This window comes from Xyrauchen texanus, chromosome 26 (assembly GCF_025860055.1).
Source record: "Xyrauchen texanus isolate HMW12.3.18 chromosome 26, RBS_HiC_50CHRs, whole genome shotgun sequence".
Taxonomy (NCBI): Eukaryota; Metazoa; Chordata; class Actinopteri; order Cypriniformes; family Catostomidae; genus Xyrauchen; species Xyrauchen texanus.
The window spans coordinates 24,331,652-24,359,440 of record NC_068301.1 but is presented as its reverse complement, the minus strand read 5'-3'; the positions used below and the strand labels follow the sequence as shown (position 1 = coordinate 24,359,440).

Below are 27,789 nucleotides of genomic sequence, written 5' to 3'. Positions count from 1 at the left end.
CTGTTTCAAGCGTATAGCCACATGACATCAACAATATGTGTGTTAACATGATTTTGGTGTGACAAAATCACTTTCTAACCTTCTTACTAACCTTATTTCCAATTTTACCACTTCGTTGCCATGACAACATAATGCTGTAAATCAATTCTAAAATGGCTGTAAAAAAATAAAATTTAAAAAAAACTAAAGAAGAATTAATGTATGTGCTGCCTTTTATACATTTATAAGCTTCACTTTTCTGCCTTTAAACTTCTTAATAATTGGCCCTATTCACTTCCATTGAAAGCGCCTCACTGTGACCACTGTTTTTTTCTTTTTTTTTTAAGAAAAGGAGGGACTAGCCTAATAAAATTTTTGTGGTAATCAACATTATGCCACAATTGCTGTTGATTGAGCTTAACTTGTATTGAACCCGGAATATTCCTTTAATAATTAGTGTAGTAATTATTACGTTTATCTTATTCAAAGACTGTATATTTCAAATCTTGAAGTTTATTTCTCAGTATATATGACCATCTTTTTTTTTTCTTTCTTTTTTTTTTTTCAGCAAAACGGTAAGTGAGTTTTATTTTAACCACCAGTTATTTAGTTAGTTGTTATTAGTAGGCAGATTTAACTACACATCATCAGCTGTGTTAGTTTGTTGGTTTTATGTTTTTTCCTGGCTTTTAAATGTCTGTTATTTGTAAAACATTTTGGCATACCTGTAAATAAGTGGTCCAAATTGCCTGAATTCTTCCTATATGTTAATTCAGAAGTGGACAGTAAGCAAAACCACCCAGAAAACAATGTGAAGCTGCTTTCAGCACCTTGGACAGCAACACTGGAATTGGACTAATCTCTATTCATGCATATTTTAGAATATCTCACCTCTTCAGATCCAAACAATACAAGTGAACAGTGGCCAGAACTATAAATCTCCAAAAAGCATATAAAGGCAGCATAAACGTAATCCATAAGACTCCAGTAGTTATTCCATGACTTCAGAAGTCATATAATTGGTGTGGGTGAGAAACAAATCAATATTTAAGTCCTTTTTTACTATACATCTCCACTTTAACCTTTTACTTATGTTTTTGGAGATTCACATTCTTTGTGCATATCGCCACCTGTTGGGCAGGGAGGAGAATTTATAGTCAAAAATGACTTAAATATTGAGCTTTTTCTCTCCCACACCTATTATATCTCTTCTGAAGACATGTATTTACCCACTGGAGTCTTATGGATTAAATTATGCTCCCTTTATGTGCTTTTTAGTGCTTCACAGTTCTGACCACCATTCACTTGCATTGCATCGACCTACAGAGCTACAATGTTCATCTAAAAATCTTTTTTCCTTTGTGTTCAGCAGAAGAAAGAAAGTCATACACATCTGGGATGGCATGAGGGTGAGTAAATGATCAGATATTTTACATTTTTGGTGAACTAACCCTTTAATGAATTCCTACGACATATTTTGCTTGTCATTATTTTCATAGCAGAACAGATCTTAATGCGGTGGTGCAACATGAAAGGCGCATATTTTAAGGCTAATTAAAATTGCGACGAAATACCATCAGAACATTAAATGTGAATTCATCATTCACGTTTGAGCTTAGAATAGCTAGGTGGCAGTATTTATTTAGCTGTTATATTGCACCTCGACGGCCAAATTAAAATTATAACGTTCAATAACGTATGACTTAATTATGGGATGTGTCAACACCTTGCACATGAATGAATCTTTCTAATAAACCACCGAAACTCGACGCTGAACCTGTTAAATATACGCAGACTGAACTGAATACATATTTTAGAACGTAAAGTGCTCAGGTGGGCAATTTACCTCACATTTTACCTCACTCGAGGCATATTTGGTAGGTTATTCAACACGTTACGAGTGACCAGCTCCTTTGTCTGGCAGTCGGTTATTTTTTGAGAGAACATCGTTTAGGAAAATGATTTCTCTCTGCTGCGCGCGCCCGCACACACACGCGCGCACATGCACTGTGCGGTAAGCGCGAAAGAAGTGAATCTCTTTTCACAGGCACTCAGGCAGCCGCATCCGCCGAAGCATCAGCATCAGTGAGTGCAGTCGTTCAGGCTGTCAACTAAACGTCACACGGATATCCTCACTCGGATTGCCCTCTACGACCTCACCTTACCTATAACACTTAAAGGGATACCAGAGCTCTGCCAACTGCTTGGAATATATTTTAGTGTTTACAAATTTGCACTCTGACTCAAATCAGAGCTTTCCACACCTTGAGACGACGGATTGTAATGTGCGCATTTGGTAGTGTACTGGACGTGGAAAGAAGGATAGGGCCGGACCGAATTTAACCAGAACAAGTGTGGAACACTAAAGCGGAACCAATACAGCTTTGAACCCCTTTTGCGACTGGGCATCCTCTGGTTTTACCCATCTCAACTCCAGCGTTAGGGTCCGCAGGAATTACTGCACTGAAGCATCCGAGCGCGCGCCACACCGCAAGAGAACCTATAGAATTACCTTGCAGTTTTCGTACAAACCGCGTCTAATGCCTTTTCTCTTAGGGTAAACGGAGCGTCCAAGACTAAGCTAAAGATTGCGATGCCAGGACAGTGAGAAGGTGGATCTCAGTTGTTCTTCCTGAACGGTAGCATGGCTCCGTCCCGGAGGGACTGCAGATGTGAGATGATCTTTTTGTCGGGATGCATAGTCCTGTCCTTCTTAGGGTTTCAACCTGCACTGGCGAAGGTTTGCCACGATTACACAAGGCACGGCCTGGACAACAACTGGTACGCGAGGGATGGCGAGAAGTTGCCTATCATGGTCCTGATGCCGATGAACGAATCGGCGCTGATGAGCAGCATCAGTCAAGGCATCGAACCGGCCGTTCAGCTGGCCATCCAACACATACGCGAGTCCAGGCAGTACTCCTTTTCCCTCATAACCAAAATCTACGACACAGAGGTAAGTGCATTGCATTTGGGTGTTGTTTAGTGTGGCGTCGGGGGCTGGGTCAGTTTTGGTCGTATTTGTGCATGCATGTTGCGGGGGTAAACTGCGGACAGTGTGCAGTCAGCGCGCGCTCATGTGGAAAACAGGATTTTGCTATGGTCGGTATAATTGTGGAATGACGTGCTACTTGTATTTTCCATGAACTGTTCGGAATCGGAGAAAGCAAAACGTAACAAGTTTAGTTTTTGAAGTCCTTAGATTTCTTTAATACAGTCACCGCCCCCTTGAATTGAGAATGAAGTGCACACAGGTGTTGCTCTTCCTTGATGGGCTGCGCACATGCCAATGGCTCGTGCCTTAAATGCAGCCTGTTTTCATGCATGATCACTAACATTAGGAAAATATATTTCCTGAACACAGTATCTGTTCTAAGCTGGTTCTATGAAATAACCATTAATGCCTAATGACAATAGCCTACCTTTGACGAAATAACATTGAACATTCAAATGGGCCATTAATGTTTTTATTTTGACAGTGGTTTTTGGGCCTGATATACTCAGCATTCTTAATGAGATTTGGAAATAAAGTCAAAGTGAGGAGTCAAGAAATGAGCTGTTACAACAACACACTAGGCTAATTGATATTACGTCCATGCAAAACAAAAGTGACATTTTCCTCACTGGTATGAGAGTTCCTATGAAATTACACGATCTTATAAACGTTTTAAACGTAGGAACGGTTTGCCTTACACATGAAGATGGCAGTCATTTCCCCCTTATCTTCCCTCTTAAGGTCCCTAAGGATTAATACAATTTTAAAGTGCGTGTTACAAATGTTATGTCCCTGAATCACAGCAGGTTATACCACATTGATTGAATTATTTGTTCATTGATTTATTGATGAATAAACAGATTGGTTTAACCTTTTGTTATTCTTTGTCCTTGATGTTGTCATTAGAAATATCGAAAGCCCAACCCGTAACACTGGTCTTTCAAAATTGCGTGACGTTTTTGGATAGCTAATTAAAACGCTCATTAAAATGTTAATTCAACGGGTTAATTAACTTACAATCGAACGGACTAAATAGGCTAACATATATCATGGGCAGTGGATAAGCTCACAGGTATGCCTTGTTTCAAGAAAGTGGTCTATTGAATTTCGTGTTGCTTTTGTGACTAAAACGCCTCAGGAAATATTAGCATTACTCCTTTATGATCGAGTCACTTTTTGTCCTCTTATATTCTACTATTTCTGGAGGTGCGATCACCTGGGGAGAAGAGAAGCTAATCAATCGCTATTTATCACCATGGTTTCACAAGTGTGACAAAAGGGGAATGAGAAAGCGCGCGAAAACATAGCTGGAGGCTTGTGGAGTTATCGACGTGAAACGTAGGCGTACATTAACAAGGCGTTAACATATCTGTAAAAGTGAGCTCATTAGAAATAAAACGTCACTATGTACATAGCACATGCTAGAATCGGAATAATTTGAATTGAACATGAAGGTACATGACTCCTAATCAATTTATGTATCTAGATTGCTCATTGATCGCCATATTGATTTTATATATTTAACAAAACTTTACGTCGTCATGATGCATTTATGCTCTCAGAGGCTTTAGGTTCAAATATTTCTCTCGTCTTTTAAACAAATCATAATGAGATGTTTTTTCAGCAGCAATAAAACATTTAAATTCAACCACCCCCACTTAACAATATGGTTACATTTGTTAACATTAGGTAATGTATTTATGTATCATGAACATTCAATGAACAATATATATTTAGGCCTACAGCATTTTTTTATCTTAGTTAATGTTAGTTGATACAAATACAATTGCTCATCGTTAGTTCATGTTAGTTGATAGTGCATGAACTAATTTTAACATATACACCTTTTGATTTAAAAAATGTATTAGTGTATGTTGAAACTAACATTAACCATGATTAGTAGATGCTGTAAAAGTATCTTTCATTGTTAGTTCATGTTAACTAATGTTAACAAATGGAAACTTGTTGTAAAGTTTTCCCTATATTACATGTTAACCAGCCATATGTGCCCATGAATTCATGCAAAGCTTACATTTAAATGTATGTGTAAACTGCTTAAAAGGACAGGCCACTAAATTACGTAGTGTATTCAAAGTGCAACCAGCCTCTGGCAAGGGCGGTGCTAGGGTCAGTGGACATTCGGGGCTTAGCCCAGACCTCTGTGGATATGGGGCAATACGTTGATGAAATATTGGAATATAATACACTTTATAATAAAGATTTGAATAAATCTATGAGGTTCCATTTATAGAGTAAACTAAAAAAGTCTCACAAACTTTTGTCTCAGCCTTAGATACGCTCGCAGATCAGAAATTGCATGGTTTTAACACCTATACTTTAAAACTCAATAAAAAAAAAACCACTCTTTTGTCCCTTTCAGCTTTCTGTATTTTTTCGTTTTGAAGGCTGCATGCTAGGTAGGGCACGTCCTTTGAAGGCTGCAGTATACCGAGTGTCCTTCTTTAAACAAGCCTCGTTTAAACGAGACGGCCTTCGTAGGACAAATGGAAACGGAACGTAACATGGTTGCTATGACAGCACGCCACTCTTTAACAAGCGGAAGTGCCTTGAGTGAGAAGGGAACAAAGTCCCTCTGCAAGGGAATGCATGAGGTACATTTTAGGAGAGCTATAATGATGTAAAGAGCAAAGAAAGTAGATTTTACAGGTGTATTTTTAATCTAATACTTTATTTTAGTTATATATTAATATATAACAACTGAGGTACTTCAGCTTTGGAATTAACATTCCACGCATTTGAACATAATTTTTACGGGCAAATTGGCATGATTTGTTTTTTTAGACATTTCCGTTGAAGCAAAGAATTTTGGGTTGTGAGTGCCCACGAAGGATACACCTCATGCATCCTCTGAATTCCTGTGAATGAATGTCGTATTCGAAGGCTGTATTTGGAGTGTCCTACTCGCTTTTCTGAAACGAGACAGCCTCGGTGACGTATGCGGGCGACAAATGCGACCTCTGGAGGACGCAGCCTTCCAAACGACACACAGCCACTGTTTACAGCTGTATACAGTTTTCATTGATTTGTTGGGAGCTTAAGTTAATTTACAAGAAAGTAGGTTGTAAATAGGCTTAATAGGTACTAGTAGGGGTGGGGGATATGACCAAAATCATATATCACAATATGAGTAATTTTATATCACGATAACAATATATATATCACAATATAGTTAGCCTACATTTTTCTGAAAAATCAATAACATTGTATTAGACTATATACATTAAGCCATGTCACAATGTGTAATTTTGAGTAGTACAGTCAGTGAATTAAATACTTTATTAATGAAAACTTAGTCAGAGTAAAAAAATAAATGCCACATTTCAGTCTGATGATGTGCACCAATGTTCTTCTTTTTATTATATTTATTATTGTTGTTGTTATTGTTATTATTATAATTATTGTTATAACTATCCTCAAGAAACTATCCTCTCAAAAACAGTTAAAAAATTTAAATAACATAAATAAAAAAATATAAATATATCCATAAATAAAACACTTAATTAGGCTCTTTGTGTTTAAACATAGAACATATAAAATATCTGAAGGAAAATAGGCTATGGCTTGTTTGTTTACTAATATCAAACATCCTTTGAACAGAATTTTAGAAAGGGGTTTGCTGTGTATTTTAAAAACCCAATTGACATCGTGAGAAACCAGAATTGGTAGTGGGTGTGATCTGTGCTTTTTCTGTCACAGGAGCATAAAAGGGAAGGGGCTGACTTCAAATCTTCCCCTCACTTGCGTGTTTCAGACTGCGTGCATAACACTCGCACAAAACACAGCTGTTTGGATGGCAGGCATGTTTGGAGCATGGGATGAATGTCATTGAATTTGCTTTGACGGTGGCTCAAGTGAATTTTTATGCCTCTGAAGCGTAATTTTTTTCTCACATTCTAGACAAAATTTTCATCTAATGACACGTGCAGCTCTCTGTGAAAAAAGGAGTTTCATTATTTCTATCAGTCTCACGTGAAGGCACATGGATTTATCGACATACACAATGCACAAACCTTGCAAATGACTGTTTTCTGCATTGTATCGCGCTTTATAAAGCCAAACCAATTCCACACAATGGAAGATGCACTTTTTTTTCATAATCTCCTCTTACCTTCTCATTCAAAGAAATCTGAAGAATGAGCTGTTGCTCCGCCTTCCTTCATTTATCTGACAGAGTGTGTAATGCTTGTGTGTTATGTGCTTTACACATTTCTCGTGTGACAATTTTGTGTTACCGTGATAGAGACGATAATCCAAATGTATACCGATTGGCTTCATTTTTACCGGTTTATCATGTCTACTGGTATATCACCCACCCCAAGGTACTAGAGATGAGCTAGCTGCTAAAGTTTGCAAGGTTTATTACATTGTGTCTTAATAAAGAGTTAAATGCTAAAAAAGCAAATGTCCTGGCTTGTGACTTTAAAGTTAGCAAATTCCTCGAGTACATCTTTATATATTTTTCCTTGTTTTCAGGGATATATATCTAAATCTTTGGTACTTACTGCATCTGGATGGACCAAATTTTATGTAATATGGTAATTTGTTTTCATATCAAATTGATACCCAAGCTCTGATACATCTGACAAAGTATCACACTACAAAAAGATGATCAAAACATTCAGGGCTTTACGGAAAAAATGTGTGGCGCAAGGCCCGGTAGCCCAGCCCTGGAGCCACCCATGGCCTCCGGCATCATATAATGTTCAACGCCATTATGAATGACAAACCTATCAATGAGCATTTGTACATGTAACATTTGTGGCAGCAGTGCAATTAATAATATTATGCATATACTGGTCAGAAGCTTCAGTTAATGATCACATCAACCATCAGAATGGGGAAAAATTGGATCTTAGTGATTTAGACCGTGGCATGATTGTTGGTGCCAGACAAACTGGTTATAGTATTGCTAACTGCTAATCTCCTTGGATTTTCACACACAACAGTCTCTAGAGATTACTCAGAATGTTGCCAAAAATAAACAAACATCCAGTGAGTGTCAGTTCTGTGGATGGAAACACCTTGTTGATGAGAGAGGTCAATGGAGAATTGAACCAGACTGGTTCGAGCTGACAGAAAGGTTCGGTAACTCAGATAACCTCTCTGTTGAATTGTGAGCAGAGCTTTTCTAAATGCACAACACGTCGAACATTGAGGCAGATGGGCTACAACTGCAGAAGACCACATCAGGCACTTAATTAGGACCATAGAGTTCCTGATTATGTGCTAAGTGTGTGCGCCTGTGTGTGGGGAGGGTGGGGGAGGGCGTGGTCTAGTGCCGGCTTGTGAATGGAGAGTGAGATCGGGAAATGCGAATGGTGAGGGTCATTGATCACCTGTCATTGATTGTCTTTAACAGCTGTTAAACACACACACACACACACACACACACACACACACACACACACACACACACACACACAAGACTGTGTTGGTTTTAAGTCTGCTGAAAAGGGAGTTTTGAGTTGTAAGGAATAAAAATATAAATTTTGAGTTTAACCTCCTGCTTCAAACTTTGTGACACTGGTGCCGAAAACCCGGAAGTTAAAGAGGAAGAACGTTACCATGGATGCCTCACCACTGGAGGAAGTATTTAAGACCCTCATCAGCATCCACCAATATCAGCATCAGGCCCTCCTTGAGCTGGAGCAGAGGTTCATCGCGCGTCTCCAGGCTCAAGCGGAGGGTTGGCAGGTGCTCCGTGGGCTTGCTACCCAAGGAAGGGGCTGTCGCCGCAACGCCGGACCCCATGTTCTGCTGATCAAGATGGGGACCAAGACGATCCGGAGGCCTTCTTGGAGCTCTTTGAATGGACAGCAGGGGCCTGCAGTTGGCCAAGCACTCAGTGTGCGATCTGCTTATTACTACTACTGTCAGGGGAGGCCCAATTTGTGGCAGAGCAGTTACCAGCTGAGAACCTCCTTGTGTACGCATTTTTAAAGAAAGCCATCCTGCAAGGGTCGGCTGGACACCAGAGCAATAGCATCAACGCTTCTGGTCACTGTCCCTTGATAAGCACGGCCACCTGTTTGCCTTCGTCCAGCAGCTCCGGGATGTAGCGCATACAGAGTATTAAGGGGGTTACATACCAGGCCTTGGTGGATTCGGGTTGCAACCAAACCTCCATCCATCAATACCTTGTTCAAGATGAGGCTTTGGGTGCTAGTCACAAGGTGAAGGTCAGATGTGTGCATGGTGATATCCAATGGGAATACTGTAGTGATACTTTTACTATTCAATTCCGTGGAAAAAAGCATATTGTTGAGGCTGCGGTTACTCCCCGCCTCATCCATCTGCTAATTTTGGGTACGACTTGGCCAGCGTTTACCACTCTATTAAGGGAAATTTGTGCTTATGGGTCCTGTAACAAAGTGTCTCGGTGTGGAGTTTGGCTGGGGAGGTGGAGCCAGGGCCGTCTACGTCAGTTCGAAATCAGGATGACGTAAGGGAGAGGGAAGTCTCGTCTTCCCCAGCCCTTAGAGGATTCCATGCTGGGGTTTTCTTTCTGGAGCAGACGCGAGATGAGACCCTTAGACACGCCTTCGACAAAGTTAAAACGATTGATGGTCAGTGTCTTTAACCCTCTGGGGTCTGAGGGTGTTTTGGGCCCTGGAGAAGTTTTGACATGCCTTGACATTTTTGCTTTTTTTCAGTTGCTTAAAAACATATTAATGGCTAAAGTCTGATAACACTGTATTTAGCACAAACTGGGCTAAAATTATATCTGAGCAACATGTGTGTACATGTTTGTATTTTTGAGAAAATAACGTTTATGCGTTTATTTTAAGTAATTGAAATAAGGCCATATAACACATGCTAAACATTTGTCCACAAGACTTTTGAGAACTGGATCTTGTAGCCTAGAGTTTTTGCTACAAAATGATGTGAAAACCATCCAGATCACTCATTCATACAAAACAAAATACTAATTTAACATTTGTAAGACAATTTTAGTGTTGAAAGGCGATATGCGAGGAGGCGTGAACTATCATGAATATTGAGGTAATTTACACCTTAGGACACAAAGACCCGTCCCCTGGGCCTATCAATGAGTAATGTGACAGAGAGAGAATGAATGTGAGGAGACTTAATGATCAAAATCAAGTTTTAAGTTATAAGTATCTGACCGTACATTTTCTTTAAATAAGACTGCATTTATGTGATCCAAAATACAGTAAAAACAGTGATATTTTTACAATTTAAAAGAACAGTTTTCTATTTAAATATATTGTAAAATGCTATTTGTGATCAAAGCTGAATTTTCAGCATCATTACTGCAGTCTTCAGTGTCACATGATCCTTCAGAAATTATTATAATGTGCTGATTTTCTAATATGGGCATATTTAAAGTGCATTTTACTCATTTACACCTGAACAGATATTTGCAAGCTCAAGCTTTGTTTATGATAATGAGGCAGCATAATCTCTAGTTAAAATATAATATAAACATTCATATTATTTTTACATCATATTTATATCATACAACACACAATTTAAATACCTGCTTTGCCGAAACAGCATTTAAATGTACTAAAACTTGCTTATTAGGACATATTTCAAATGCAATACTCTGAATCCTGGCTGTCAAGTCTGGAAACAGTCCCACTAGTAAAATATGTACATGTTTATATAAACTAGCATGTCAGCTAAAGAAAACTAAATGACTTACTCGTCCAAAATTGTATCCTCTGTTGGATCAAGTCTCTCTTCAAAATACAAACGTTCATCGGAGTCCTGCTCTTCTTCTGAGGAAAATGTTAACTCTTCCTTAATGTCCAGGAATTTCATCGCCTGTGTTTCTTTACAAACACGCGCAGTAAAATGAATGAATTGTTTACATTAAACCTCTGAACACTGTTGGGGGCGTGTACCATTTCCCTTGATCAGCTCAGCACATTAGCGTATGAATACCACGCTCTGCTTGTGGGTGTGATCACATCATGAATCATGATTTTTAGGGTTTGATGGTTAACCCTCTGGGATCGACGCGCGTCCATCCATCAAAGCCTAAAAATCATGATTCGTAAGTTTGTGCACAAAGATGCTCTGAATTGGGATAAGTGGCTTAAACCCCTGTGATTCTTAGTTTGAGATGTCTCGGAAGCCTCCACAGGGTTCTCCCTGTTTGAATTATTGTATGGGCATAAGCCTTGTGGGGTCTTAGACGAAGTGAGGGAAAATTGGGAGGAGGGACCCTCAAACAGCAAAAACTAAATTCAGTACATTCATGACCTGAGAGCAAAACTCCACACATTGGGCCAGCTATCACAGGAGAATTTTATAGAACACAGTATTGAAACAAAGAAAAACTGAGCACAAAAAAAAATTTGTTCGGGAAGAATGAAAGGCCATGCTCGATATTTGGGTAATAGAAGAATCCCACAGTGACTGCAAATTTTGAGGTAGGATGCAGGGAAACTAGCTTGTATTTCATGTTTTGCATATGAATTATAGTTGGAAATACTTTGTGTTTTGTGCTCTTCTAAAATATAAGCATCAAAGAACATATGTCATCCTTTTGAACCATATTAGCCTCAAGAAATTAGGAGAATAAAGTTTCAAAATAGAATAATCCCACAGCGACTGGGCCAGCCCGGTGGTGCTGGTTCTGAAGAGCGATGGCTAGGTTCAGTTCTGTATAGATTATAGTCAACATGGTGTCTAAATTTGATGCGTTGCAATGACGAACCGCTCGATCTGATGGGCGCGGCTCGCTTTTACTCGACACTTGACTCGGATTTGACAAAGGGTTATTGGCAGATCTCCTTAATGCCAATGTCCCGTGAAAAAATTACCTTCTCCACACCGTTTGGCTTCCACCAATTCATGACACATCTGTTCAGTTTGGTCATGGCCTCAGCTACGTTCCATCACCTTATGGACAGAGTCCTCTGACCCCCTTTATGTTGCTGCCTATCTCGATGACATCATTATATTCATTAGTTATTGGCAGCGGCGCATGCAGCATCTGAGGGCTGTTCTGAGGTCACTGCGACAGGCGGGAAACCCCAAGAAGTGTGCAATTGGACATGTGGAGGTACGTTGTCTGTGGTTCCACTTGAGATCCAAGACCGAAAAGGAGGTGAGACAGTTCCTGGGGCTGGCTGGCTAATATAGAAGGGTTGTGCCTTTTTATTCGGACATCACCAGTAGGGGTAGGACGATTCATCGACGTCATCGATTACAGAAATACGTCGATTTGCATAACATGCGTCGGTGCGTTGCATTGGAATAATTAAAATGGCAGCACCTGGTTTAAGCATGGATTTCCCGAAGAACAAGCTGCAGCTAAAAAAAACTTGCCCACGGTGATCTAAAGCGTGGGAGTATTTTAGCCAGAGACCCAACGATGTGGTGCTGTGTAAGATATGCAAATTGGAAATGGCTTATCACAGCCGTACAATTGCCATGAACAAACACTTGAAGCGAAAGCATCCCGGAGCGCTTGTCAAGACGGCATCACCGTAAATCCTGTTTACTTTTTGTCCCCACCCACCCAAACATGATATAGTATTACAACACGTGTTTCTGTTAGTAGTAGTCACTTAAAATAGATTTTCTAAATGTTTCCTCATCGCCCCCATGTTAAAAGTAATTTCTGCACCGCTGCTAACGTAACTTTACACCATGCGTCATCTAATTTTGTTATTTGGCCGTTTTATATTTTCTGTTTACTTTAACGGCCATGTATGAATGACAAAATGGCGTAAACTCTGTGACTGTTACTGTAAATCGTTTCAATTATATGGTCGAGGGCTGGCTTGTGAATGGAGAGCGAGATCAGGAGATGAGAACAGTGAGGGTCATCACCTGTCATTGATTGTCTTTAACAGCTGTTTGTCATTGCAGTGAGAGTGGAGACGGATTTAAGAGTGAGCCAGACGACGTGTGAGAGCGAGAGCTACACACACACACACACACACACACACACATGTTGTGTTTCCATGTTTTATGGGGACTTTCCATAGACATAATGGTTTTTATACTGTACAAACTTTATATTCTATCCCCTAAACCTAACCCTACCCCTAAACCTAACCATCACAGAAAACTTTCTGCATTTTTACATTTTCAAAAAACATAATTTAGTATGATTTATAAGCTGTTTTCCTCATGGGGACCGACAAAATGTCCCCACAGGGTCAAAAATTTCAGGTTTTACTATCCTTATGGGGACATTTGGTCCCCACAAAGTGATAAATACACGCACACACACACACACACACACACACACACACACACACACACACACACACACACACACACACACACACACACACATGTTGTGTTTCCATGTTTTATGGGGACTTTCCATAGACATAATGGTTTTTATACTGTACAAACTTTATATTCTATCCACTAAACCTAACCCTACCCCTAAACCTAACCCTCACAGAAAACGTTCTGCATTTTTACATTTTCAAAAAACATAATTTAGTATGATTTATAAGCTGTTTTCCTCATGGGGACCAACAAAATGTCCCCACAAGGTCAAAAATTTCGGGTTTTACTATCCTTATGGGGACATTTGGTCCCCACAAAGTGATAAATACACGCTCACACATACACACACACACACACACACACACACACACACACACACACACACACACAGACACTTTGTTGGTTTTGAGTCAGCTGAAAAGCGATTTTGAGTTGTTAAAAAGTTTCTCCAACTACCACCACCTTTGTTGAAGAGCTACAAACTTTGACAGAGTGTTTATATTCAATCACTCATGATATCATTGACATTTTGTTTTCAAAATTACCTACCATAAGTTTTTATTTTAGTTTCTAAAACCTATGTTTTCCTCTCTTATGCATTCACACACATACACATACACATGCACACATATAACACAAACAGTAATCAAAGCTAACAGTAGTAGCAGTGCATATGCATGCAAGGATTTAACAGGGCAGATGTTAGTAATCAGTGCCAGAGCAGAGGATCTTTATCCCTTTATCCCCTCTCACCACATCCCCAGGCAGGCAGAACCCATCCACACACCTAGGCCTGGGTGCTTCCGGCCGTGAGCACAGCACTCAGCCTTTCACAGATTCACTTGAAAGATCTGTAGATAAATTAAAGAGAGTATCCCACATAACATTTTGCACTTTGAAGGCCCATCTCAGTTTAGTCTGTGAACTGTAGATCATTAGCTTTGCTAAAGGTCACAGTTTGGTCATAGATCATCTAGACAGCATGCCTTTGGTTTACTTTTAGCCCAGTTTTGTTGGAGTGTACTTTCATCTTTGGTAAATTATTTTGTTCATGTTGAGTATTTTTCATATTCTAAAAATAGTAAGCAGGGCACAAATAGACAAGACAAAACATTACTGCATTTTTATTGGGCAGAGATTTTAAAAATGACTCAATTGTTGTCTGTTATATTGCTTATAGCTTACTGCAGTGTTTAGAAGAGTTTTCTGTAAATTTTTCATTTATGGTAATGTGGATTCAATACTTCATATTTAGAGAAAGGAATTTGCATCAGACCAAACCACAATGTACTGTAAGAGCCCATGTTAAACAGTGATATAAAACAGGAGGTGTTACTAATATAAAGACAGAAAGATTTAGGGTCTGAGTACCTGATTGGTCTCCTAAAAGAATTAGAGGCAGTGGACCAACATTTGCACCTCATAGAGTTTCACCTACATAAAAGATTAAAAGAAAACGAGAGATTCACAATAGACCAGCCGTTTAATGCCAGTTACAGATGCCATGTTTCTTTATGAAAAACAGATTTTTAAACTAATACCTGAAACTATGACTGATTCTATTTGTTAATTTTCTAATAGATAAGATTGAGAAATCATTTTCAGGGACAGTATTTTCATATGCAGAAAGCCATTCTCTGTCTTGTCTCTGTTGTGCTACTGTTGACCTCAGTGAGCCCTTCTCATATTACAGCTCTGGTGTCATGCATACAGATATCACTGGAACTTACGCCTCACAGAGGAGCAAATGCGTCTTGTCAGATTTGCACACAGAGTGCAGGAACCCTTGCAGAGCTCTCAGTTCTTGCCATACATTTCTGTTATTCTCAAAAGACCAAAAGCCCTGAGCTTAAGTAAAGCATCTTGTTGTGTTGTCGCAGTGAGTTACAATTTTTCTAAAAAGCATTGCCATAATAGGTCACATTCAATTAAACAGTAATATGTCTCAAGATGACAGAGTATACATGTGTTTAAAGCCCCCCCGCCCCATCCCATCCTATCCTTCTATGAAAATAACATTAGTCAAAAGAAGTAGTTAGCTTCAGACACCATTCACTTTCATTGAATGGAAAAAATATGTGAGACAGTGAATGGTGAGTCATTCAGCCTAACATCTCCTTTTGAAAGAAAGTAAGTCATACTGGTTTGGAACAACATGAGGTGCATTTGATTTCTCCTATCTGCCTCAAAATGTACAGTAGTTAATTGTAACTTCCATTGGGTCATGCACATTACTGCATTTATGAACTCTGTAAACTTGTCATCCTGGGCTTCTCTGACACTTTGTGCTATGAGGGTCTACATGGATATCAGATGGGCTTCTGCAGCTACTACTTTGACATTCATGAAGTGTGGTGTGGAAAATGAGTACAAACAACCGTGCAACCCCATAGATGCCTTCGATTCCAAAAATAATAGTGAAGTGATTGTATCTATGTGGGAGGCGGGAAGCATTGATTCTTATGTGAAGATCATGTTGCTATTCCATAGGAGGTTACTGCTTTCGGGGTTCAGGAAATTAGGTAGTTTAACATGCTTTCAGCCATGTGGTTTTTGGTTTGCCTTTTTAAAAGACGGAGGGCTCGCCTTTATGGAGGTCAGATGAGATAACATGCAATGTAAATAGAAAAAAATAAAGTGCATATGATGAGTTGTGTGGGTTGACTTAATGTTCAAGCTAATGCACTTCTGCTGACAATACTTTTCACTTATAAAGCATCACTTTTTTTTTTGTTTAATTTGTAGTTAAATGCTTGTTGTTGGATATTTTAAATGGGCTCTTAATTGCTGACCTATAGTGATACTCATAGCCAGGAGTTATTCCAGTCTTTTTCTTTGCTGCTGTGCGACGTTCACATCCCTGAAGACCCAGGGCTTCAATGCAGTACAGTATGCTATACAGGTTTTCAAGCACAACAACAAGCAATTTGCTTTCAGAGTAGCCAGTTCAGTTCAGCCAGTTTCTAAAAAAAAACATTTTTGGCTTACGTCGCCAATCCCTCCTACTTCTCAACCCCTCCCCTACAAATGCCTGGCTCCATTCTTTTATATAATGTCCACTTTTCATGATCTAAATATTTCTTGATGGATCATGCCCCGCCATGCATTTTCTTATATATTGTTTCACTCGGGAATACACTCATCCCTGTTCCCAGTGTATTTAAACAGTAGCATGCTGGAAGGTATTATGGGCCGTTTAGACTAATAGTGTTTTTGCGTAAACAAATGTTACTCAGTGCAATTAATAGAACAGATGTGTTTTAGAACATTTGAAGTTTTTTAAACTTGACATGGTGTCTAAAAAACATGCCGCCCTTTTTTGTAAGATGTGGTGCAACACACACACACACACACACACACACACACACAAGATATCTGTCTAGTCTAGTGCATATTTACCTAGATTATTATAATTTTTTTTTAATGATGCAAAAATGCTTTCAATGTCAATGGCCACCTATGGATTATTTTAGAGCAGTAATCCTAGAATAACTGATGGTGTTTTTTTATGACATTTTATTGACAGGGATTGCCAAATATCTTATAGATGAAATACAAAATGAACCCTCTCAAATCAACTACTCAATTTTAGCGACAGTATATGCAGTCAAGTTTAGCTCATAAGCTTAACCACATGGACGTGCTCATTAAAAACACATTCCATAGCTGTTTAAGAGGTGGCATCCGTCTCTTTGATTATCTACCAAACAAGATTTGTTAAACCATTTCTTATTAACCAAAAGGTGCTGTTTGGAGATTCTGGCTACCAGAAAGTAAAACAAACATTTGCCCAGTTATTGTTTCTGCTGCTTAGGGCAATGGGGAGTAGGGCTGATTGTATGTCAGAAGAGGAGAAATGAGGGTGGGGACATGTCCAATCTGATTTCTCTCACTGCCCTCCAAAACGTTGTGAGAAAAATGGACACAGCTTGAATTTGGCTTCTGCTGGCTACTGGACTGGATAACATCAGAATGCAGCCCTCCCACACTGTTATTTTGAGCGTTTCTTTAAGAGTAAGTCTGAAAACATGAGCTTCATCTTAAGAAGTGTGTCCTTAATAACTGTTACAAGTGCGCTTTCTGCATTCATGTATTTATAGACTTAAAACTCTGTAGACCATTGCGTTTAGAGGGATGTTTTCTTTTATATCCTTTAATTTTGTTGCTTTCTTATTGCTTAGGGAACAGATAGAATGAGCTTTTTATTTAGGATGAAAAAAGGTTTGTCTTTATGATAGGATTGTGCCTTTATCAGCACCTGGAGTCAAACTAGCGTTTGTGTATTTCTGAGACATAGAGATTTTCATAAGCACTGATGCGTGCATGAAATTGCATGCAAATAAATGGACAGTAGCTTATTACAAATCACTTGTAATTTCAGTTAATACTCAATGTATGGAATACGGCTGTAAACAAAGTGCAAGTTAAATGAAATAATAGGATTTAGGTTTTGTCTTTTAAGATTGGCCAAATGCCATGCTGTCTTTCTCCAGGGGCGAGCACTGAGTAATAAGCGTAAAGTTTGCCCTTGTCAGTCCTCTAATTACATTAAATCCTGTGTAAATCCTGGACAGCAAAGAAGGAGCCGCTGATGCACAGACAAAATGTGTGTGTGCATATTTGTATGTGTGTGGCTGCATAAATGGGAGAAAGCTAGTCCATGTGATGTGTCTCTCCAGGGACGGAGGGATGGTCTGGTCACAGCTGTGCAATGTGGTGGTCCACAGGCAGATGCTGGCAAGTACCACAGCACACATTCATTGGCCACATTTCCACAATGAGGACAAATGAGGCCATGCTAATGCATACCAGGACCAGTTGGGTTCCCACTGTCAATTCCGGGGCTTCATTGTGTCTTGTCTGGACTTCCCCTGGGCCAACGGCCAATGGCCTTTTGCTCGCCGATTGCCCTTGTGCCAAAGAATGCCAACTGGGGATTAAGGTGGGATCAGTGTCAAAGACGGGGTGTTTCTTAGAGTCAGGTCAGAGGTTTCAGAACCATGATACATATTCCCTAATTTTTCATATCTAGCTAACAGCTAACCTCAACAGATCAACAGAGAATTGAGAATCAACAGTACTGGTCAGTAAATGGTCAAAATCAGTAAATGGTCAAAATCAGGGCTCTTCTGAATATTTGGTTGATGAAAATGTGCTATGTCAGATCAATAGCATCTGCCAAACAAAGACGTGATTAAGTATATTGATGCCGAAATTGACAAGTTGTGTATTCAGTGCACAGCTGTACATGTTTGGGAAAATTTAAAGAGCACATACTATGCCCCTTTTTCACAAGATGTAATTTAAAACTTTGGTGTCTGTGAAGTTTCAGCTCAAAAAACCCTACAGATAATTTATTATACCATGTTGAAAATGGGTTTAAGTATCCACCCAATGTTTGGGTGAGAATAAATAGAGTTGTTTTTGTGTGTGTCTTTGTGTGTTGTGTTTGAACTGGAGACAGACACTGATGAGGGAGAGACATGTATTATTTGATACATGTATTTATTTGTTGTAGAGTTTTTTCAGCAGTTTGCAACGATGAATGAGCAACACACACACACACACACACACACACACACACACACACACACACACACACACACACACACACACACATACTGTTACAATGTTCGCTATGCGCTATAACGAAACCACACACACAAACAAACTTGTCCCTCGGCAGTGTCCATCAACAGTGGTGGCCAGGGCCTGTACAAAGTGACGTCACTTTGTACAGAATCTGCAAACGGCTTGTTCTGAGACATTGCTTATGATTAATGGGGATTTTTAAACGGGAGATGTCACGGGAGATGTCACTCTTTTATGGTAATTATAACTCAGTTCATTCCGATAAATCTTGATCTTGGATAATGGGGTATTGAGACATGTTTTGGAGATAATTTTTAACTGGTAAGCTGTCAGCTGTCAAATAGATCCAACTAGAACATAATTACATTGAAAAACAGCACTGAATGATGCAAATACACGTCCTTATACCTATATAAATACAGGGTTTCCGCAGGGCATTAAAAGTCATTAAATGGATTTTGCAAAAATGAAGGCCTTTAAAAGCATTAAAAAGCATTAAATGTTATTCCTACAGGCAATAAAAATTTTAGATAGTTTTGAAAAAAATAATATTACCAATTTATTTTGAATATAGCCTTCACCATTAATAACCAAATATGTACATTAGTGTGATAAACACGCTGATCCAGTTTGGTAATTGCTTCCGGCCGGTGCAAAATTGACGTAACGCTGGATGTTTGGACAGCGGCGGGCTGGGACCTGGAGGAGTTAGAACAGAGAACGTAAATGTATTAAAGTTACAAAGAAATGGATAAGTGCAAATTCCAGCAAAAGTGGCTAGAAGACAAAGAATTTAGGACATGGTTGCTTACATTTTTGGTTGTCAACATGGAGCCGTTAAATCTCATATGCAGTCCGACCACAAATCGGCTGTAAAAGGCAGACAGCAATTAACTATCTCAAGTTACTTCGCTGTGACCGACAAAGTAACATCTTCAGCAACTACTACTACCACCACAACTGCTGCTGTAGTGACCACCGCTTTCTGCGGAGCCACTACCGAAGGACAATCGATCGAACTTTGAGCGTTTGGTTTGAATGCGACGCTGCAGGCAGAGGTGCAGTACCAGTCATGAAGGTGTATGTGCGCCAGCCTTAAGAATGATGTCGATGAACTAGCTGAGCTGCCAAAAACAAATCTAACACACTCATGGCTCAAATTATTACAAAATCTAATACTATGAGGAGATACAAGGACAAATGCAATGATTTGAACATTTTTTAGTCAGAGTTGGAACTAGAAGTGAGCGAAATAATGCAATGGATTAATTATTTACACAAAGTCAAAACTGTGTAATTTCAATAGCACTTGAATTTTGCATACATTAAGTTCCAGCCTTAGTTTTTCCTTCACTGTCCAGACTGACAGAATTTGTGGTTATAGTTGAAGGAGTTTACGTGTATTCAATGGCGGTACAATTTATACAAACATAAACATGGCTTGGTACTATGTTAAATAATATTTGACATATATGCAAATACATTTTTATATTTTAAGCGGTCTCCTGAGCCATTTCTAATTCAGGTCAGAGTGATAAAGTTTATTTTAATTATGTAGATTGTCTCAAATATCCAAGATTATCATCATTGCATCATTGTCAGATTGAATGGTTACAATTGGGACAAGGGCTTTTTAAAAATGTATTGTTTGTATGTGATATATATATGGGGGTGTGAACACACACACACACACACACACACACACACACACACACACACACACACACACACACACACACACACAGTTGTGTTTCCATGTTTTATGGGGACTTTCCATAGACATAATGGTTTTTATACTGTACAAACTTTATATTCTATCCCCTAAACCTAACCCTACCCCTAAACCTAACCCTCACAGAAAACTTTCTGCATTTTTACATTTTCAAAAAACATAATTTAGTATGATTTATAAGCTGTTTTCCTCATGGGGACCGACAAAATGTCCCCACAAGGTCAAAAATTTCGGGTTTTACTATCCTTATGGGGACATTTGGTCCCCACAAAGTGATAAATACACGCTCACACACACACACACACACACACACACACACACACACACACACACACACACACACACACACACACACACACGCCTTTGTCTCCCCAGTGGCGATGTTTACACACTGCACCAGGTACTCATTTTAGGCTGAGTCAACCTAGGGGAGGCCCAGGACCAGTTCATATAATCATCACTGATGTTGGCCATGAGCAGGAATCGAACTCAGGTCACCAGGTTCGTAGTGCAGCGCGCTAACCGCTACACTACCGCCCCTGCGTGCGTGCGTGCGTGCGTGCGTGCGTGCGTGCGTGCGTGCGTGCGTGCGTGCGTGCGTGCGTGCGTGCGTGCGTGCGTGCGTTTGTTTATCACTTTTTTTACTACATAAGGATAGTAAAACCCGAAATGTTTGACCTTGTGGGGACATTTTGTCGGTCCCCATGAGGAAAACAGCTTATAAATCATACTAAATTATGTTTTTTGAAAATGTAAAAATGCAGAAAGTTTTCTGTGAGGTTTAGGGGTAGGGTTAGGTTTAGGGGATAGAATATAAAGTTTGTACAGTATAAAAACCAATATGTCTATGGAAAGTCCCCATAAAACATGGAAACACTACGTGTGTGTGTGTGTGTGTGTGTGTACACATGGTTAGTCTTGGGTCATGTATGGCATTACAAATTTTAATAATGGCATTAAAAAAGGCATTAAATGAGATTTGATGATACCTGCAGAAACCCTGAAATAGGCCTAATGGAAAAGGGTACGACCAGGGAGATCTCACACAACTCACCAATATTGTTACCTAATGCGGCTGGATGCATCTCCAACTCATATTGAAGGTGTCTGTGTTTCATGTCAATTTCAGTATAAAATATATGTACAGAGTATAACCAGTAGCACTGTATACCATGGCAAGCCTAGCACACGGACGCATCAGGGATTTAGGTACATGAGCAGCATGCAGAACTGCCCTGTATTGAGCGGTGTCCTGCAAATTAACTAGAAAATCATGTCTGTGATGACACGGCCCTAATATTGTCAGTGGGCTTTTCCAGTGTTTTGGATGTAGTCAATTTGTAGGCTGCACTTGCAGTCAAATCATGAGATTAACTTCTCAGTGAGTGCTAATTACTAATGTGTTGACTTATTTGTACTGTATTTTCCCAAATCAGTCGGCAGATTCAGAAAGACATCTCAGTATAGACTATTATTTCTGTAGAAAGGGATATTTTAAATAAAACTAAATTAAATTGAATTGACAAATTGAAAATGAACGAGAAATAAAAACTAAATTAAAATTCAAAATAATAATAACTTTCTTTAGTCTATGTTGGAGGTTAAAAATAAAAATGTCAACAGAATGCAATAAGATATTTTTTGAAGGACAGTTATGTCTTCATACACCTAAAGCAAAGAAAACAAATTAAGTTTGTTCAGCAGGATACTAATCATAAAATAGATATGAGATGTTTTTGTTTAATATATATTGACAAACTGTTTTTCTTAGTTGTGAAGTTTAAAATAAGCTTAAAATATTGATGTTGAGTTTATAGTTACAATTTTAATTCAGATTCATGAACAGATTTATTCGGACTCAAACTCGACTCGGCCTGTTTTGGATTCGGTCTTGAGTCCGACTCTGCCTCTTTTGGACTCAGACTCAACTCAGACTCGAACCCAACACTATCAAAATCGTAGTACAAGCAATTTCAATCCAATGATTAATCATTATTCAGAATCAGGGGCATAGCAATCATTATAACTTTTCTAAGCAGTGCAAAGAAAACAAAAATTATATCTGGCTCCATAAAACAATAACTTTAAGACAACGCAGAGCCTCTGCCAAACAGTTGCACCGACAACATTCAAGCCGCCACGTGCCTTTAGTGGGTTCATTCTTAAATGGACAATCTCATAGGCCATTGATCACAGAGCGGTATGTGTTGGCTGATGAATGGGCGTGGCTTGTTAAAGGCCAGTCTCTATCTAATGAAGTATTACTGGAATGCTGCTATCTGCAGACTTCAGACTGCATAATACTAGTACAGTTTGCTCATTTGTTACACCAAAAAAACTCTCTTATCCAGAAATCCTCCAGGGCTTCACACTTCAACCCTAAGACACAGGTATGGCTGCAGTGAATAGCTGAGCTGAAAGCTCCATGGGACAGCTTTATTAAGCAAGCTGTACAGGTCAGTGCAGGGCAGAGGACTGCATTAGGGCCAGGTCCTACATGAGTCCTACATGAGCTTACTCAATCGGTAGAGAAACGCATCAAGAATGTTACCACATTTATCCACAGTTTTCCTGACTATAACCACTGGGCACTGCCATGATGATTCTAATTCAGATGGAGAACAACAACAAGTGTTAGTTGGAGTTAAAATTGTGCAGTTGTTGGCTGTCATATTAACTGAAAGTAACTAATGATGATATCAGTGTAACTAACCCTGGGCCATCATTTCACGTCATTCACCAACTCTTTACACTTTACTCTACAGGATCAACACTATGTAGCAACGTGCTTTTATGACAAGTTTTATAAATTTAATATGGCAAATATCACATTATCTGTTAAGAATATACGCCGATGGGAGTAAAAACATAGGAGACCGGAAAATTAAGACTTCTGTGTTCAGGAGAAAGGTGTATAAAACAGAATTCTGATTGGATGAGTCGCGTTCACAGCTGGTGTTAAATTACACTAGCTGACTTTAAACCAATTTTAGCCTTGATTTGCAAACAGGCCAAGTCAGTGCTCGTTGGCACCAGTCTGTAGATTGTGGGCTATTCGGAGTTGACAGAAATTACATAGTATATGTTGGATACAGACTCTGAAATCTTACCTTCAGAGTATGATTTTGCGAAAATCAAACATGTTTGATATTTTAGTTTGATATACATAGAGTTTGTGTTTGGATTGAATTTGTCACCCATTAATCTGAATATTCTCAATTCTCAATATCTGCATGATCCGGTAAATGGTTCTTTCAGGTGCAATATTCTTTGCAGCAATTTCCTTGCTTTTGAGGCCATTTTGATGCAAAGCGATGATGGCTGCACATCTTTCTTTAGAAGTAACCATTGCTAACAAGAACACAATGATTGGAAGCACTTCATACCTCCTCTTATAGCAATCAGTCTGCTCTTATAATCCAATCAGAATGATAGAGTGATTTTACCTGACTAGTACTCATTCACACTTTCCCAGGTGCTTTTGATATGATTAGTGAAATGATGTTAGCTGGTCATTTTGTGCCAGGGCCAAAAAACTGTGAAATTATGTTTTTTGTGATAAAGACCATTTTTGTAGCCAGTGAAGCTTTTTTGCAATGATTTCAAATGCATCTGATCACTCTTCACAATAATATAGAAACAATGTGAATCAACACCACAACATCTGTAGCAGAAAATGTTTTATGCAAATTTTATGTCACTGCCAATACTTTTGGCCACGGCTGTAGGTATAAAAAGTAGGGATGTGCGAGACTAGTCGACTAAACGGTTCTGATGCTGCTAGTCGACACTGGAATTACTAGTCGGCTAATATTTCCCCCCATTAAACTGATCAACCTTTTTACACGTTTACATTTGCTTTATATTTTTACAGAGGTTGCACTTAAATTACTGTCATATTAATGTTACATATTTTAAATAGATTTAATAATACAAATATTATTTAAAAAAGAGGATTTCTGGAGCAGATACAAAGTTTAATTTCGCCTCAGGCTTCATGTGTTTCTTCCATCTCTCACTCATGGCGCACGCAGGACAATGTCCTCTCGATAGACAAGCAAACTCAGTAGTTATGAAATCACTTCTGTGGTGGTGTGGGAATCAGATTTCCAAATGTTTGAAAGACCCTATGGATGTTTTCACATTTGAGTCTTCTTTTAAATCTGCATGTTTGTACATTATGTTTCTGCTGTGCTGGCTTTTTCAAATGCAGGATAGCTGCATCTGGTAAGTCAAGTCCCGTCTTTCACCGGACCATGTCGACATGTTAATTTTGTTCATCCAAAAATTTGTGCTTTTAAGTAAGTAGCCTAAAAAATGACTGTTTTACGCTAAGTATGCCATTTTTTAAATCTGCTGATTAAGAAGGCTTTTTCAACGAGTTGGCGACTGCTTAACACTTTAAACTATCTATTCTATGTGCGCTTCATTTTCATAATCCATTAGGTTTATTGTAGGCTTCACAGGCCTATTTTTTTCTATCATATAGATACCTTTTTTAAATGTATTTTTTATTTTTTTATATACAGCATATCTGTAACTGTTATTGGTTTACTGAACAGCTGCTATATTAGATCAATGGCTAATGCACGCCTGCAAATCTTCCAAATTTTCATCTTGTATTTGGCTTAGACTACTTGTTAATTATTTTCAACAATGTCCTGACTGTTTTAATATGTTAAGTAATGTTTACTTGTTGAATTCTGTTTAGAGCAGGCTGGGTTGCTCTATTGGTCCTGCACTTTTCATTCAATTGTTTTCAATAAATATGCCTGTTAAATATTCACTAACGTTGATTCAGTGAATGCGTGCTATGTTCTATATTTAGTGTACAATAATGTATCATATGCAAGGTAAGCATGTCGCAGATATATGCCTCTTTTCAGTGGAATTTAGCGTTGGATTTGGAATAGATTAACTATTTTAAATGGGTCACATAAACACATTTTTAACATTTAAATCAACCTTTAGGTGCCTTACAGTTTTTCAAATAAGCATAATTTACACTCACTGAGAACTTTATTAGGAACACTATGGTCCTAATAAAGTGCCAGACATGGTCTTCTACTGATGTAGCCAATCCTCCTCAAGGTTCAATGTGTTGTGCATTCTGAGATGCTAATCTGCTCACTACAATTGTACAGAGTGATTACACAAACCAGCCTGTCTGGCACCAACAATCATGCCATGGTTGAAATCACTGAAATCACATTTTTCACCCTTTCTAATGGTTGATGTGAACATTAACTGAAGCTCCTGATCCATATTTGCATGATTTTATGCATTGCACTAATGCCTCATGATTGGCTGATTAGATAATCACGTGAATAAGTAGGTGTACAGGACTTCCTAATAAAGTGCTCAGTGTGTGTTTATCCATATTTTGAACCTTTACAAAAATGACTAGTGGGATGGGGTCAGGCTTATTTTTGGTGAATTTTGATGTTTGCCCTAATGGCTCTTCCTCATTTTCCTTGAGAAATGCTCTGGCATTCAAATGCCCCTTACTCATATTGATTCAATGACTACAGATAAAGTAATGGCAGGATGCCTGTAGTTTATTGGGCTGTAGCCAAGAATTAAGAACACAACCACTTCTCTCTTTCTGTAAGTCATAATCACAAAGCTCTCTGCACACTGCTTTGCATGACTAGGAGACATTCTCTGCAAAAGCACTGAACCATAAGCTAAACATATCGCCTGTCTTACAGTCTGCAATTACACAAATGGTGGGATGAATAATTGCAGAGACGCGGAATAGATGGGATTCTGACAACGTTTAACAAAGTCCTGAAAAGGCGGACAGGCTGGCTCAACGTAGTCCTTATGTGAACAGGGTGTATTAAATGGAGGAGTAAAGTCTTGAGGGTATGTTTGAGAAATGGTCACCCTTTTTTATTACTGACATAGATCAATTTAAAGTTTTCGTCCAGATTATGGCCCAAATAACTTCTCATCATCTGCCACCAGAAGGCGTAACTCTTCACCATTTTACATTAACTCAGCCTTGTTGCAGATATTCTTGTCAGTTTAAAGTGATTGATATCTCAAATGAAACATATCTGGCTGTATCTGCTGATACATTTAGGATGAATGTTGTCTGTTTAGGTAATCCAATAGAACCCTGTCTGTAAGTGATTGTTATTTCATTATTTTATGTGTTCTGGATTATTCCAGACCATAAAACGGCTGAAACAAAAATGAAATTAATATTAATTTTATTAATTTTCCTTCTTCCTTGTGTCTGCAGAGGCCTGCATGGCAATTGTGTGGTGTATTGGGTTGTCATGTTTTCTTCTTCAATGCCATCACTTAGATCAGCTATAATGGTTACTTCCTGGAGCCATCATTGACCAATTCATTATAATGCATTTGGCCCACTACATATACACTCACCTAAAGGATTATTAGGAACACCATACTAATGCTGTGTTTGACCCCCTTTCACCTTCAGAACTGCCTTAATTCTACATGGCATTGATTCAACAAGGTGCTGAAAGCATTCTTTAGAAATGTTGGCCCATATTGATAGGATAGCATCTTGCAGTTGATGGAGATTTGTGGGATGCACATCCAGGGCACGAAGCTCCCGTTCCACCACATCCCAAAGATGCTCTATTGGGTTGAGATCTGGTGACTGTGGGGGCAATTTTAGTACAGGGAACTCATTGTCATGTTCAAGAAACCAATTTGAAATGATTGTGACATGGTGCATTATCCTGCTGGAAATAGCCATCAGAGGATGGGTACATGGTGGCCATAAAGGGATGGACATGCTCAGGTAGGCCGTGACATTTAAACGATGCCCAATTGGCACTAAGGGGCCTAAAGTGTGCCAAGAAAACATCCCCCACACCATTACACTACCACCACCAGCCTGCACAGTGGTAACAAGGAATGATGGATCCATGTTCTCATTCTGTTTACGCCAAATTCTGACTCTACCATCTGAATGTCTCAACAGAAATCGAGACTCATCAGACCAGGCAACATTTTTCCAGTCTTCAACTGTCCAATTTTGGTGAGCTCTTGCAAATTGTAGCCTCTTTTTCCTATTTGTAGTGGAAATGAGTGGTACCCGGTGGGGTCTTCTGCTGTTGTAGCCCATCCGCCTCAAGGTTGTGCGTGTTGTGGCTTCACAAATGCTTTGCTGCATACCTTGGTTGTAACGAGTGGTTATTTCAGGCAAAGTTGCTCTTCTATCAGCTTGAATCAGTCGGCCCATTCTCCTCTGACCTCTAGCATC

The 27,789-nt window shown here is 39.0% G+C and overlaps 1 protein-coding gene across 1 annotated transcript in view; it reads left to right on the top strand.

The window, feature by feature from the left end:
• The first annotated feature begins 2,530 nt into the window (after positions 1 to 2,530).
• The window catches only part of LOC127619558 (gamma-aminobutyric acid type B receptor subunit 2-like), a 300,286-nt gene continuing 275,027 nt past the window's right edge, over positions 2,531 to 27,789 (top strand). The window contains exon 1 of the mRNA XM_052092421.1: positions 2,531 to 2,935. Coding sequence (XP_051948381.1) covers positions 2,624 to 2,935 — 312 coding nt within the window. The 5' untranslated portion in view covers positions 2,531 to 2,623. The remainder of the gene's footprint in view (positions 2,936 to 27,789) is intronic.